General features: G+C 45.4%; 1 protein-coding gene across 3 annotated transcripts in view; it reads left to right on the forward strand.

Moving 5' to 3' along the window:
- The window catches only part of SCUBE1 (signal peptide, CUB domain and EGF like domain containing 1), a 1,846,233-nt gene that overhangs the window by 924,171 nt on the left and 905,926 nt on the right, over window positions 1-16,136 (forward strand). For all 3 annotated transcript variants that reach the window (XM_085652470.1, XM_085652471.1, XM_085652472.1), the window contains one exon: window positions 3,993-4,109. In XM_085652470.1, the coding sequence (XP_085508596.1) occupies window positions 3,993-4,109 (117 nt within the window). The remainder of the gene's footprint in view (window positions 1-3,992; window positions 4,110-16,136) is intronic.

The following is a 16,136-nucleotide window of genomic DNA, read 5'->3' on the forward strand; positions in this document are numbered from 1 at the left end:
GTGTTTCGGAGATTATCAGCCGGCCGCTGTCATCTGAATCCCCAGGTGATGCATCTCTGTGTGAAACAGTGCATGGTTAGTGGGATAGTTAGACCTACGTAGTGTTGTACACATACATGTCCCTCTGTGATCCACTAAATATACTGTCTATACCCAGCTTCTACTGATCTGGTGAATGGTTATTGCATTTACCCCTGTACATGCTCACTTGCCTGAGTAGACTACAACTCCCATGATGCACTAGTGTTAGGAGTAAAGCTGTGTGTTGCAAAGCTGCATGCACACTCAGATCCTGCTGGGGGCCTGGAATGGGATTTACGCTATGCTGGGTATGGCAACAGGCATGCATCTTACCTTGGGCACTTGTGGCTGTGCCGGACGTGTCAATCTGGGTCACTCCCACGACGGCTTCCCGCTCAATTGTTCCTTCCACCAGCTCCTCCAGGGCAGTGTTAGCCTGGACCGTGGAAGGGCCGCCTCCCGTTCTGCTTGCGTCCCGGAGCCTCTCTGCTATCCTCTCCTTCGCACGCTTCCGCAGGTCGTACCACCTTTTTTTTAGGTCGTCGATGCTGCGGGGCATCACACCTACTGCATTCACCCTCTCGCGGATGCGCAGCCATATGCGGCGCTTCTCCGCCTCAGGCACCTTGAGGGACAGCTTGCCGAAGAGGCGATCGTGCTTGCTCGAGACTCCCTCAATTAGGTGCTCCAGCTCCCTGTCGGAGAACTTGCGCTTGCGCGCAGCCTCAGCGCTGGATGGGGCTTCCTTCTCCATGGATGGTGTATTTTGGCAGATGGAACAGTCTGTGTGGCTTCAGTCTGCACAGGCAGTCTGCAGTCAGTGCTCCTGTTTGCTCCTCTGTCGATGCAATGAGGGTGGGGCTGCTGTATTTCCTGGTTGGTGATGTCATCTGCACGTTCCCGGTGCGACGCGGTCATTTGCGATTTCGCTAATACCGAATTCGCTATTTGCTAATTCGGAATTACCGAACTCGCTATTAGCTAATCGGAGTTTGCATGCCCCGCTATTGTATATTCGGTAAAATTAGCGATTTTTAAGGAATCGCTAATAATTACCGAATCTGTTGATGCATGCTCAAAAGCGATTCCTTAATAACGATTCCTTATTTCTCGCTATTAAGGAATCGCTTTTGGTTTGCTTGATGCATGTGCACCATTGTCATTTATAATGGCATTAAATCCAACTCCAACAAATGCAAGACTGTTGGCATTGAAAATGACAATGTTTTTTACTTTTGCTTTTTAGGTCAAGCCTAGAGACAGCACACATGTGCTGCTTTGCAAGGCATGCTGTATTGCAGTATGTACTTGTAGCCCGCCCACTCTCTGCCCATATTTGTTATTGGCTTGTGTCATTGTCCTTCGTAAATGCTGGCTTCTGATTGGTCATTAGGCTTGTTAGTCCCTCCTTAGTATCGCCTTATCTTCATTTGTAACCTACCATGAAGACTGGCTCTTTTAATTTGGTTGTAACACGTATGCTCTAATTAGTGCCTGGGAGCACTATTTTCTCAATTGGCTTTCTTCTGCCTGCTGTTGCAGGCAGAACATGCTCTCTCTCTATCTCTCACAACGCTTTTTCAAAATGTAAGCATCACGGCTGCCTCAGATGGGATAATGGCGGACATGCTCTTGTTTTACCTGAACATGGGCGTGCTTGTTTTGTTATAGTGGATCATCAGCTGTCCATTGATGTCACCACGGCCATACAACTTTAAACCTATAATTGCTCATATTTCAAGCAGCTGTGTACTGTTTAACTGAGGTAGTTTATGATGCTCAGTAGGGACCTCTAGGAGCAGCTTGCGGTACTGCACCTAGACATGCAATGCTGGTGCCTTGCTCACTAGGGACCTCTAGGAGCAGCTTGCGGTTCTGCATCTAGACACACAATGCTGGTGTCTTGCTCACTAGGGACCTCTAGGAGCAGCTTGCGGTTCTGCATCTAGACACGCAGTGCTGGTGTCTTGCTCACTAGGGACCTCTAGGAGCAGCTTGCGGTACTGCAACGAGACATGCAGTGCTGGTGACTTGCTCACCAGGGACTTCTAGGAGCAGCTTGCGGTACTGGACTGAGACATACAATGCTGGTTCCTGGCTCACTTTACAAGCATTTGAAATGCACTAGGTCTCGCATTACTGAAAGTATGAGCTATTGGCATTGAATTATTATTTGCAACGCCAATACCTCAAACTGTTAGTAATTCGAGAACTATTGCATTTCAAAATGCTTGTCCATGATACTCCTGCGGAGTTGAATTGGAGGGAGAACCTGGAGAGCCCCACAATCCAGACTCCCAGGGTCGAGAGACACGGTTCAATAAGCAATTTACTGTACTACATTCCAGTCAAAGCCTAACTATGTATTGAAGTTCAACTACCACCCATTTCCAGTATTCAAGCTGAATGGCACAGCTCCACGTCATATGGAGCAGATCAGCTTTCCCCTCCCTGTACCTGAGGCACTCTGGTGATCTAGCTGGAAATACTCTGTGCAGTCATGAAGGTATAGTGTAATTGATACACTATTACACTATGTGGAAATGCACTAACTTGAACCTGACATTGCTAGATATGGATTATACCTGGCTGCAGGTTGATTCCCATTCCTTGTCTGTGAGTGGTGCATCCGGGTCAGTATCCCATCCATACCTTGTCCTAAAGTGCAGTTTGAGTCTGCCCTTTTAAAGTGTACTGTACAGGTTCAATACAATATGCACAGTATGTCCCAATTGGAGCAGGCTTTCCAGCACCGTGGTCATCTGAGGTACATTAGTGAAGTCTGTCCAGACTTCTCTGACAGTGTTTGCTATTTTGGCATATTGTGAGACATGTCCAGACCCCACCCCAAAGTTAGGTTGGGCTTCCTCAAACATTAAAAAAGTCTCTCCAGGGTAGAGATGACCAAATATAGTGCAACCACCCTCCCTCCACTGAGTCACCGACATCGCATTCTGGATAACTTAAGAACGGCTGCAGCCACCATAGATTCAGAGATCTAGAGAAGAGGGGGAATTCGGTAACCTCTTGATTGTGACATCCCATGCTATGTCGAGATTCTTAGATAAGAACGGGCAGTGTATAGGTCAAATGCTATCTATCATCAATGTGATATAATGGTTCTTCATCCTAACAGCCCATCAGTAATCATTGTTCGCAGTTATTAATCTACTCGCACTACTGTGCGACATACTGCAGTTGCGCTGCTAAGTAGTACAACTTCAAGTGTGGCAGTCTTAAACATCCCTGCTCAGTGTAAAGCTTGAGCACCTCTAGTTTCATTTTAGCAATTTTCCCCACCCACACCAATGTAGTAAGGAGTGTGTCTGGGAACTGAACATTACGTATTCCGCAAGTGATAAGGAAGTGATGGCAAAAAGATCATCTTTGCGACTGTTGTGGGCCAGCCAGGGAGAGCCGAAGTGTTGTCCAGAAACCTTGCAATATCAAGATGAAAAGCTATTAGTGCAGGGCTCTCCACATAAAGCATTGTTATGGCAGTGGAATAACAGGCAACTGTGGTTTGCATCTTTGGCACAGGTATTATTAGTCTGCCTCATTGTTACCCAGACAAGTCCAGTGTAGTTTTTAATTAAACATTAGTAAAGAGGAAGCTGGGCAGAGACTTCTAATATCCCAATATCAAGTTGCATGATTATTAAGCCACAGTCTTTTCACAGGGTGTCAAACATGGCTGAAGTGACTGTGTCCCTCCTCCACCAAGATGTAAGAAGCAGCCTGAATGCCTTCAGATGCTATGATTATATGGTCACTGCTTCACACCAGGAAATAGGCCTCCCAAGGATATGTATTTGGGTAGAATAGTTTTTAAAACAGGGTTCTTTAATCAAGAATTTATTGTATGTTATATTGTGGTGTAAATGTATGTTATATGAAGACTTTTTACCCAAGCTTTATAACTTTTTCCAATGAGATCCCAATATTTTTATTGTACTTCTCTTTCAATTTAGATATTGATGAATGTTCATTTGAACGAACCTGTGACCATATCTGCATCAATTACCCTGGGAGTTTTGAATGTCTTTGTCACAAAGGCTATACGTTGTACGGATTGACACACTGTGGAGGTTTGGAGCCTTTTATCTATTTTGTTTTAATATTTAAGTTATTATATTTAAGGAAATGCTGGCAGAAAATGTTTTGAAAACAAAATATTTTGCGTACACATAGAAATGTTTTGTTAAGTGTTACTTGCACGAAATAAAAATCTAATTATATTTTAAAAAGGCTGCAACATAATGAAAGTAGATATTTTACTTTTCTGCATACTCAATATCTCTACATGTGTAACAACGTTTACATTTTTTTCAGTGCATCACTGTGCACTTTACTTTTTAAGCATTATGACACTATTAAGGTTCCCCTCGTTGCCCCTGATTTGTGCCCTCCTTTGCCTTCTGTTCCCCCTCGCTGCCCCTGATTTGTGCCCGTTTTGCTTGCCTTCTGTTCCCCTTGCTGCCCCTGTGCCCGGTTGTCTTCGGTGCCCTCGCTGCTGCATCCCCTGCGCCCCGCCCCCTCACAGCCCATTCGCTGCCCCTGCCTCCCTACCACTGTTGCCTGTCTCCCCCCTGGGCCTGTATTATTATCTGTGCCCGTTTTGCTTGCCTTCTGTTCCCCTCGTTGCCCCTAAATTCTGTGCCCTCCTGCCTTCTGTTCCCCCTCGCTGTCCCTGATTTGTGCCCGTTTTTGCCTTCTGTTCCCCCTCGCTGTCCCTGATTTGTGCCCGTTTTTGCCTTCTGTTCCCCCTCGCTGCCCCTGATTTGTGCCCGTTTTGCTTGCCTTCTGTTCCCCTCGTTGCCCCTTCATTCTGTGCCCTCTTGCCTTCTGTTCCCCCTCGCTGCCCCGGATTTGTGCCCGTTTTGCTTGCCTTCTGTTACCCTCGTTGCCCCTGATTTGTGCCCGCCTTTGCCTTCTGTTCCCCCTCTCTGCCCCAGATTTGTGCCCGTTTGCTTGCCTTCTGTTCCCCACGTTGCCCCTTCATTCTGTGCCCTCTTGCCTTCTGTTCCCCCTCTCTGCCCCGGATTTGTGCCAGTGTTGCTTGCCTTCTGATCCCCTCGTTGCCCCTGATTTGTGCCCTCCTTTGCCTTCTGTTCCCCCTCGCTGCCCCTGATTTGTGCCCGTTTTGCTTGCCTTCTGTTCCCCTCGCTGCCCCTGATTGTGCCCGGTTGCCTTCGGTGCCCTCGCCGCTCTCGCCGCTGCGTCCCCTGCATCCCCCCCCCCTCACTGCCCATTCGCTGCCCCTGCCTCCCGCCTCCCAGCTGCTCCTCCCTCCCACCTCCCAGCTGCTCCTCCCTCCCACATCCCCATATATGGCGGCTGCTGCGCGGTGAGGAGAGCGACCCTTGACCTCGTTGGTAGGTCGCTCCCCCACCACACAGCGCTGCCTGTGTGTCCTGACCCTGCCCCAGCTGCTGCTGCTGTAGAAGTTGAGGCCCTCCTCCACCCTCAGGCTACCACCTGCGCCTCATCCCTGGTGGCCAGTGGTAGGCCTTAGGTTTGTATCACTGTCGCTGTCTGTCTGTCTTTCCCTGTACTGCCCATACTGTCTTCTGGTGTCTGTGACCGCTGTTGCCTGTCTCCCCCCTGTGCCTGCATTCTTATCTGTGCCCGTTTTGCTTGCCTTCTGTTCCCCTCGTTGCCCCTTCATTCTGTGCCCTCTTGCCTTCTGTTCCCCCTCGCTGCCCCTGATTTGTGCCTGTTTTTGCCTTCTGTTCCCCCTTGCTGCCCCTGATTTCTGCCCGTTTTGCTTGTCTTCTGTTCCCCTCGTTGCCCCTTTATTCTGTGCCCTCTTGCCTTCTGTTCCCCCTCGCTGTCCCTGATTTGTGCCCGTTTTGCTTGCCTTCTGTTACCCTTGTTGCCCCTTCATTCTGTGCCCTCTTGCCTTCTGTTTCCCCTTGCTGCCCTGGATTTGTGCCCGTTTTGCTTGCCTTCTGTTCCCCTCGTTGCCCCTGATTTGCGCCCCCCTTTGCCTTCTGTTCCCCCTCGCTGCCCCGGAATTGTGCCAGTTTTGCTTGCCTTCTGTTCCCCTCGTTGTCCCTGATTTGTGCCCTCTTTTGCCTTCTGTTCTCCTCGCTGCCCCTGATTGTGCCCTGCGGCCCGCCCCCTCACTGCCAATACGCTGCCCCCGCCTCCCAGCTGCTCCTCCCTCCCACATCCCCATATATGGCGGCAGCTGTGCGGCCGCGCCGCTGGCGTGCTGAAGGAGCGCCTAATGCAAGCCTGTCTGCGCCCATCCGTGCCTGGACCGTGCCCAGCGGCAGAACCCCTGGTCCCCGCACCCGCCACGACGACCACCACCGCTATGATGCCAGCACACTCCACGCTCTCAACCCCGGACGGACCCACACCTGCTTCAAGGCCGCCCTGAAACGCACACACGGTCCCTTCACCTGCCAGAACTGCAGCTACACCAGCCTCGGAGCCGCCGAACAACCCGCCAAGAAAGACCTCAACCACCTCCGATGCATCCTACTGAACACCCGCTCCGCACGCAAACACGCCTTCGAGCTCTGGGACCTGCTCGACACATCATCCCTGGACGTCGCCTTCCTGACAGAGACCTGGATGAACGACTCCTCCGCACCCGACATCGCCATAGACATCCCAGACGGCTACAAGATCACCCGCAGAGACCGCAACAACGGAGTCGGAGGAGGAATCGCCATCGTCCACAAGAACAGCATCAGGGTCTCAACCAGCACCGATGGCACTCTCAGCACTGCCGAACACATGCATTTCCAGATCCACACAGGCCCCAACTCCACCCTCAGAGGCACCCTCATCTACAAACCCCCCGGACCCCGACCCCAGTTCAGCGACTGCATCGCCAACTTCATCAGCACGCACGCTCTGACCTCCACCGACTACATCCTCCTCGGAGACCTGAACTTTCACCTTAAGAACAACAACGACAGCAACTCGACAACCCTGATCGATAACCTCGCCAACCTCGGACTGAGGCAACTTGTCACAACGCCTACCCACTCCGCCAGCCACACGCTTGACCCCATTTTCTCCGCAAACCCCCACGTCTCCTTTAGCCACACCACCGAGCTCCTCTGGACCGACCACCGCTGCATCCACTTCTCCTTCCAGAAACCCACCACACACCACCGCACCCAACAGATCCCTTGCCGCTGCTGAGAAAAATCACCGTAGACCAACTACACGCAAACCTCGCTCTCAGCCCACCCACCGAACCCTGCAACACCGACAACGCTGCCCACAGCCTCAGACGCTGGATTGACGACTGCGCCAACACCCTCGCCCCACTGAAGAAACCCTCCCACAGAGACACCAGCAAGAGGGCCAGCTGGTTCACCCCAGAACTCCTAGCCTCCAAGCAAGCCTGCCGGAAACTAGAGAAGAAATGGCACAACGAACAGATTCTGGACAGCCACGCAGCCCACAAGGACGCCACCCGCAACCACCATCACCTCATCAGGACTGCCAAGAGGACCTCCTTCAAAAACTGCCTCAACAAGAATGCACACAATAGCAAGGAGCTCTTCAACATCGTGAAGGAACTTTCCAACCACAGCTCCATCACCAACGACATCCCTCCGTCGCAAGCCCTGTGCGACTCCCTCGCCACTTTCTTCCACCGCAAGATAGCAGACATCCACGACAGCTTCAACACCCAGACAGCCCCAACAGACAGCAACACAGCAGGCTCTCCACACACCATCGACCACGACCCCCTGCTAGCCTGGACCTGCGTGAGCATCGATGATACCATCAAGACCATGAGCACAATCCACTCCGGCTCCCCGTCAGACCCATTCCCACACCACATCTTCAACAAAGCCAGCAGCTCCATCGCACCCCACCTGTGCAACGTCATCAATCTCTCCCTCGAGACCGCGACCTTCCCAGAGAGCTGGAAACACGCCGAGATCAACGCCCTACTCAAAATACCCAAGGCAGACCCTAGAGACCTCAAGAACTTCCGGCCCATCTCTCTGATCCCGTTCCCGGCCAAGGTCATCGAGAAGATCGTCAACAGACAGCTAACCTGATACCTCGAAGAAAACAGAATCCTGGACCCTTCCCAGTCAGGGTTCCGCAGCAACCACAGCACAGAGACCACCCTCATCGCTGCCACCGACGACATCAGGACCCTGCTGGACAATGGTGAGACCGCAGCCCTCATCCTCCTGGACCTCTCCGCCGCCTTTGACACCGTCTGCCACCGCCCACTAGGCACACGCCTCCACGCCCTAGGGATCCGAGACAAATCCCTTTAATGGACCACCTCCTTCCTCTCCACAGAACCCAGAGCGTCCGCCTCCCTCCATTCCGATCGAAAGCCTCCAAGATCATCTGCGGCGTACCCCAGGGATCCTCCCTCAGCCTGACACTGTTCAACATGTACATGGCCCGCTCGCACATGCCGCCCGACAGCACAACCTCAACATAATCTCCTATGCCGACGACACCCAACTGATCCTCTCCCTCACCAAGGATCCCATCACTGCCGAAGCCAACCTCCACGAAAGAATGAAGGCCGTCGCCGACTGGATGAAGATCAGCCAACTGAAGCTGAACACGGACAAAACGGAGGTCCTCATCCTCGGCTCCAACCCTTCAGCCTAGGCCGACTCCTGGTGGCCGACGGTACTGGGGGCAGCCCTGACACCCACCGACCACGCACGCAACCTGGGAATCATCCTCGACTCAACGCTCTCCATGAGCAAGTCAACGCCGTCTCCTCCTCCTGCTTCAACACCCTCCGCATGCTCCGCAAGATCTACAGGTGGATGCCGACAGATACAAGAAGAACAGTCACCCAGGCCCTCGTCAGCAGCAGACCTGACTACAGAAACGCTCTCTACCTGGGAGCCCTGACCAAGCTCATCAACCGACTGCAACGCATCCAAAACGCCTCGGCACAACTGATCCTCGATGTACCACGCCACGGCCACATCACCCCCCACCTGAGAAACCTGCACTGGCTGCCCGTCAACAAGAGAATATCCTTCAAGCTCCTCATCCACGCACACAAGGCACTCCACAAGACCGGGCCAGCCTACCTCAACAAACGACTTTCCTTCTACATCCCCAACTGCCAGCTCCGCTCCGTTGACCTCGCACTCGGCACCGTCCCGCGCATCCGAAGAACAACCACCGGCGGGAGATCCTTCTCCCACCTCGCTGCCAAGACCTGGAACACCCTCCCACTGAGCCTACGACAGACCCAAGACCTGCTGACCTTCAGAAGGCTACTGAAGACCTGGCTGTTCGATCAGTAGCGCCCCCCCTCCCAGAGCCTTCAGACCCTCACAGGTATGTAGTGCGCTCTACAAATGTTTGATTGATTGAAACATGTCACGTTTCTATTTATTTTGAATTAAATAAACATATCAAAGAGCATCAACAACCTTGAACTTTACAATTTTCTTCTTTTAGTGACATAAATGATTAGAGTATGAAAAAAAGTTAAATGACAAAATTCTAGTATTCTGCTTGCATACAATAACGAAGTCCATTTTAGATCATACTGTATCTCAAAGTAAATCTTTAGTGTAGTAATACCTGTGCTAGTGTCCTTTATGTGAACAATTTAGTGAGCTAATAAGTGCTTCATTATGCAATAAAGACAGTAGAAATGCTAAATGTTTATAAATAGTGGTCCTCACACTATCCATAAAGAAACATTCTGGGATCAGCAACCCAGATACAAAATAGAAAAAACTATCACGTAAGCTTTTCTTGGGATAAATCTTAAAGGAGAGGAATAATGGCACATTTGTAAAAACGTTTCTCCACATCACATTTGCTGAAATGGTATGGGAAATTGAGACTCCATTGTCTTCTTATGGTTAGGCTTAATGGATGTCACTTGTGGTATTTGTACCTCAAATTCTTATGGTCATAATAGACTGAAAGACAACAATTAAAAGCCAGGTATTAAAATTACAGTTTTGCAAATATGAAACAAATATACTAGGCCTCAAAATAAATATGAGAACAACAAGAACCAATATAACAGTTGTCAAAATATATCTGTGCATAGCAGAATGAGTTTGTTAATTTATGGATGACGATTTATGCATGCCCTGAATAGAAAATAACATATGCTGAAATCCATGCCAACCATACCGAAAAAAGAAAAGGGTCCTCACCGAAAAGGTTATAGTAAATCCAAAAGTGAATGACTTATTAAAATGCATATGACATTCTCTAATATGACGTACGTACACTCATGAGAAATGTGACATATTTGGAAAATAATTATTTGCTGAAATCCCTCATTGAAATGAATGATGTGTTAAAAAATGAATTGACTGTATTTTTCAAATTAAAAATGAATTCACTATATTTTTATAATAAAGGTAGGATACACTGAAAAGAATACGACTCACCTTGAAATGAACATAGTATATATAGTATTCTATCTGACATGTTTTGAAATGAACATGATCTTGACTAAAATTAGCATGAAATATATTGAAATGAATATGAGACACTTTAAATCATTATGACACAACATGGAAATTAATATAGGGCATATTGACATTAATATTAATCACTCTGAGATGAGTAAGACATATTTGAATAAATATGAGGTGTACTGGAATGAATGCAATTGCTAGAATTAATGTGACCTATGAGAAAATTAATATGACATGCATCGACATTAATATAACATACATTGAAAGGAATATAACAAAATTAATTTAATATAGAGTGTTTGGAAATTAATATGAAGAATTGAAATTATTGTGAAAACATTTATTAAATACAACATTATTCAAAATCATTATTACACGTGTTAAAAAGGAATGTGTTGAAATGAATGCAGCCCACATTAAAATTAATACAACTCTTGTTGAAATGAATATGGCTTGTGTTGAAGTGAATATGATCGATCTTGAAATGACTGACACATGTTAAATGTAATATGACCTAAGGTGATATGAATCTTACATGCACTGAATTGAAAATGGCATGCATTTAATGAAATTTGACATACCTTAAAATCGACATGACCCATGTTAAAATGCATATCTGTTGAAAGCAATTCGATAGGCATTAGAATGAAAATGTTCTACAATGTAATGAAAAATACATTCGTTTACAAAAATATGCAACACATTTCAATGAATATAACACAAATTCAAGTGGTTTTGATTTGATTTGATTTTAATTAATATATAGTGCGACAGATACCACAATGGTTTCTCTGCACTGAAGAACCACTTCATCCAAAGAGACAGGAAAAGTGCAATGAAGCTATTTAGTGAAAAACACGTCTTAAAAACCTTTATAAATATAAAGAAATGTTCAAGATATCTCAAATTGAGTGGTAGCTGATTACATCATTTGATGGCAAGAAGTATATATATAATTATATCTAAATTGTAAAGGTATGTATATGTGGTGTTAGGTATAATGAAAAGAGAGAGACCCCTTGTAAAGATCAAGGGAATAGGGTACTCTTCCAAGTAAAAACTTGCAATCCTTTGATAATGTGGATATAGACAGAGTCTTTAAAATGAGATCAAGGGAATAGGATGCTGTGTTTAGTCTCTCCTAGCAGTCCCTTGATGACCCAGGAATTGACTGGATGAATTAACACACTACAATCATTATATACACAAATCAGTTAAAAATTCATTTACATTTATTTAATAAACACATATAGTACATTCAGTTAAAAGCCACAATTCGCCATGGTCCCTGTTTTGCTCTTATTGACACATTAAATCACAATTTACAATACAAAAAAGAAAACTTTAAAATGTATATCACACAATTACATGAACAGAATTTCTTACTAAAGAAAGGGGAAGGCAAACATTCAAATATATTGCATCATCCTGTTATGAACCTGCATGACAGAGAGAATACAAAAGAAAATAAAAAGACACTACACTTTGTCATCAGATACACATCCACTATCAACTACTTAAGGGATTATACACTTGTGGGATCTGACTCTATTTATCGCTACAAGTGAATGCCCGGTTCTTTGGATTGTGTCAATTCCTGTGCGTCGACGCGTTTCGATGGGCTGTATTTATGCCGCTATCTTTATCAAGACCAGTGATAAATGTTTCTCTCTCAGTTCACATTTAAATAGAGGTTCCAGCTTGTCGTTAAAGCCGGTCGTATTCTATATCTGCTTTATTTCCTTAAAGCGTAGATATATTGTACTATTTCTGGAGGATTGGCCTGACTGTCGTTGTCCTTCGTTTGTACCTGGTGATGGTTACTGTCAAATGTCCTGCATGTAGAGTATTTCCCTTTTTGGCCTCTTAATTCTCAGATTAGTCTCGAAATTTCAAATAGACCCGCAGTTAGTGAAGCGTCCTCGGGGTTTCTCAATTGCCCTGTTCTCGCAAACTGCAGGCTGTTACGTCCATGCAGGAAGACTTCCGTGATGCGGTTTCTGATTACAGTACATCTATACATCTCAGCAAAGCTTCACTAAATTGTCCCCAGTTGCTTGATGCAGTGACTCACAGGCAAAAGTCATCCATTCAACTCATGGGTTTAATTTCACTAATTGTCAAGTAACAGGCGGAGCAAAGACTAAGTCGCAATTATTTATTTGGGAGTTTTGTAAAGCATGTGCCTACTAAAAAGGTGTCTTGGCACTAGAAAGATAAAATTGGACAAGAACAAGAAGAAAACGGGGAAGCTATACATGAGGAGTAAGGACAGAGATGTTTCAGGGTTCTTAGAGACAGCATTTGCTGATCATGAGCCCCAAAATTAGTGTGGAGAGGGTTCCAATGCATGGCTGCCACAACAACAAAGTTGTGACCGCCTGCATGGGACTGGTGACCTTTGGGACCAATAGCACCAAGCATTAGCAGACCAACACGAATGCCCAGGTACATAACAAACCAGTTTCAGCTGAAGGTAAGCTGGACCAGAACAGTGAACGTTAACAGTAATGCACACAGATTTATAAAGGATGCATTTGGAGATGTTCTATTTCTTCATTTATATGGTGTACAATTGAACCAGTGTGTGGTGTGTAAAATGATCAATACATGCAGTGCTATGAATGATCTTTCATGTATAAAACTATTATAATGAGTATACAATGAATTCAAATATAAAAGTGTATGAAATAAAACACACATCAATCTCAAACACACAACTGGAAAACTGCAATATATTTGGAAAGCATGGAAAAAATGTGTGTGTAATAATTGGTAGGAATGGAATGCTATTTGACTCACGGAAAAATAGCAAGAACCAATGATATATGAAACAGTCAAATGTAATAACTCTCCACTGTCTCGTACAAGATTTCAACTTTTCTCTTCTTTTACTTTTTCTCTTATCCACGTCTCTTTTTCTCTTATCCTTGTCTTTCTTTTTTTGTTCTGTCTTTTTTCATTTTTATTTTCTTTTTTCAACTGTTACTTTATCTTCTCTTTTTCGCCTCTCTCTTTCACCTATACTCTGATCTGTTCATTAAGTGTTTTGGGCTGTGCCCAGTCCTTTTCTTAGTTCCTTGATATATCTTCTACTTTCTCTCTTCTAATTGTTGCTTCACATTTTTCTAATTTCTCTCTGTTCTCTTTTTCTGGTTTCCATATTTTTCTCTATCATTCTCTCTTCTTGTTTCTCCCTTGTTCTCTGTCTTTTTTCTTTTTTCTCTTTCACCTTTTCTTTCTTTCTTTCTTTCTTTCTTTCTTTCTTTCTTTCTTTCTTTCTTTCTTTCTTCTTATCTCCTCTCTTATCTCTTTCTTCTTTTCTCTCTCTGTGATTGTTATAAACTTTTCAAACATTATGAAATAGAAGTATGAACATCATGTGTGTGAACAAGTAAAAATTGTGAAGTGTATTCTTCATTTGACTATATAACTTGCAATATGTAGAAGAATTAATATGAATTGATGTAAAGCTTGCGGATGAATGAGTTATATTCTCAATATAATTTGTATCTTATATTCTGTAAGTCTTATATATATTTTTTCTTGTGTTATTCACAGCTTAGAGAAAGATGTGTTAGCTGTGGTTGTCGAATTAATATTCAAATGAAAGATTTTGTATGAAGTGAAACATGGATTGTTGTGGTTCTATAATAAGGAATAAATTAACATACCGTGGGATGTATCGAGTACAAATCTTTTCTCACAATATAAGTAATGGGTAAATGGACCTCTTAATGACGAAATAAAATTACTATCATACCAGTGGAAACTAACATTGGAGGAACAGGCACCAGGTTGCATGCTGGGGATTCTGTGTAGGAAAAGGTTGGGTGATCTACTCAAGCCATACCTCCCTGCACTCCCCCAAATGTCTAGTTTTCAGAAATGTCTGGGTTTGGTAGGTTTCCTTAGATGGCTGCTGAGTCCGGGGACAAAAACCCTGATCATCCCTTGCAAAACCAGGTCATTTTGTGATAGGTAATTTTGACGTCTCCACAATACATTTTGGGCCCTCCCCTGCAGGGGGGACTTGGCCCACCCACACAAGTGAGGTACCATTTTTATCGGGAGACCTGGGGAAACCCTGGGTGGTAGGAAATTTGTGTCAGCCCGGTGATCCCACAACTTTCCCACACAGAAATGTGAGAAAAATATGATTTTTTTTCAGCTAAATTTAAGGTTTGCCAAGTATTCTGGGTAGGAAAACGTTAGGGGATCCACGCAAGCCATACCCCCCTGGACTTCCCTGGGTGTCTAGTGTTCAGAAATGTGTTTGTTTGGTAGGTTTCCCTAGATGGCCCCCAAGCCTGGGACCACTAACCCAAGTGACCCGTCCATTGCAAACCAGGTTGTGAAGGTAATTTTGATGTCTCCACAATATGTTTGGGCCCTTCCATGTCACAGTACTTGGGCCACCCACACAAGTGAGGCACCTTTTTTTATCTGGAGACCTGGGGTAACGCCTGGCTGTATGAAAATTATGGTTTTTCTCATACCAGAAGATTATGGCAGAGTAGTGTAAGGAAAACGATTACACATTTTAAGGTTTGCAAGGCATTGTGGCTAAGAAAAGTTGTTGGGATCCATGAGAGGCACACCACCCAGTACTCACCATTGTTTTTAGTTTACAAAAAATATCTAAAGTTGGTAGATTTTTCCTAGAGACAAACTGCACCTTGGCAGAGAAACATAGACAAGACAAATATTACTGCAGAGCCATCTGTTCCTAAAGTACACAAACATACTGGTTGGAATGCCAAACGCCAGCCCACACACACCGTCATCATTTTTTTTTTTAACAAGAAACAAAACACAAACCAATTGGAACTAGATACAAAAATGTAACTTCAAACACAACAGCGGTAACTAAATACATCATTCTAATGTCAACTGTGAAATAGAGCTATAAATATAAAACAATACAGACCAGGCAGTTCACTATTAGACTCACGGTTGCTCCCATAAGTGTGATACAATCTGAAACATGTGGGCACACACAGCCCAGGATTAGAAGGACAATCACCACACTGCATAAGAGTCTCCTTCGGCATACCCCTTCACAAACAGATTCTACATCTCTTACAGGGATTGTGTATTTTTGGGCATGGGAGGAATTAAATTGGGATAGTGGGGATCTTTTACACCCTCCACCACCGCTACTCTAGGAACACTTGCCTGTTCCACTACAACAAGGCTGCTTATCACCTACTCCTGAAACTGAACAAAAGTCATCCTTGATGCTGGAGAACACTCCTTGAACACAAAAAAAGTCTTAAAAGTTGCTAAGTTGAAGAGATGGATGGCCAACTTCTAATACCAAATGTAAGCCTTACGAACAGCAGTATAAGGTTCCAACCTCCGGTCTATCTTATTTACACCACCCATGTGCTTTTTGTAGTCTGCAATGCACACAGGTTTGCGCACTTCAGCAACCTGACCCCAAACAGTCACAGGTGAGGCACTTTCATCATGGATGGTAGTCAGCATGTAGACATCCCTCCTGTCCACAATTTTCACAGCTAGCAGTTCATCACTACGTAAGGCACTGCAGTCTCCCCTCTCAAGCTTTTTGCAAACACACTCTTTTGCGTAACCTTTACGGTTAGAGCTGATTGTGCCACAAGCACTTTGAACAATTCCTTAAACAATTGCACAGCAGTATTGAAGTTATCTAGGTACAAATGGTGACCTTTATTA

The sequence above is a fragment of the Triturus cristatus genome, chromosome 4_1, assembly GCF_964204655.1.
Source record: "Triturus cristatus chromosome 4_1, aTriCri1.1, whole genome shotgun sequence".
Lineage (NCBI taxonomy): Eukaryota > Metazoa > Chordata > Amphibia > Caudata > Salamandridae > Triturus > Triturus cristatus.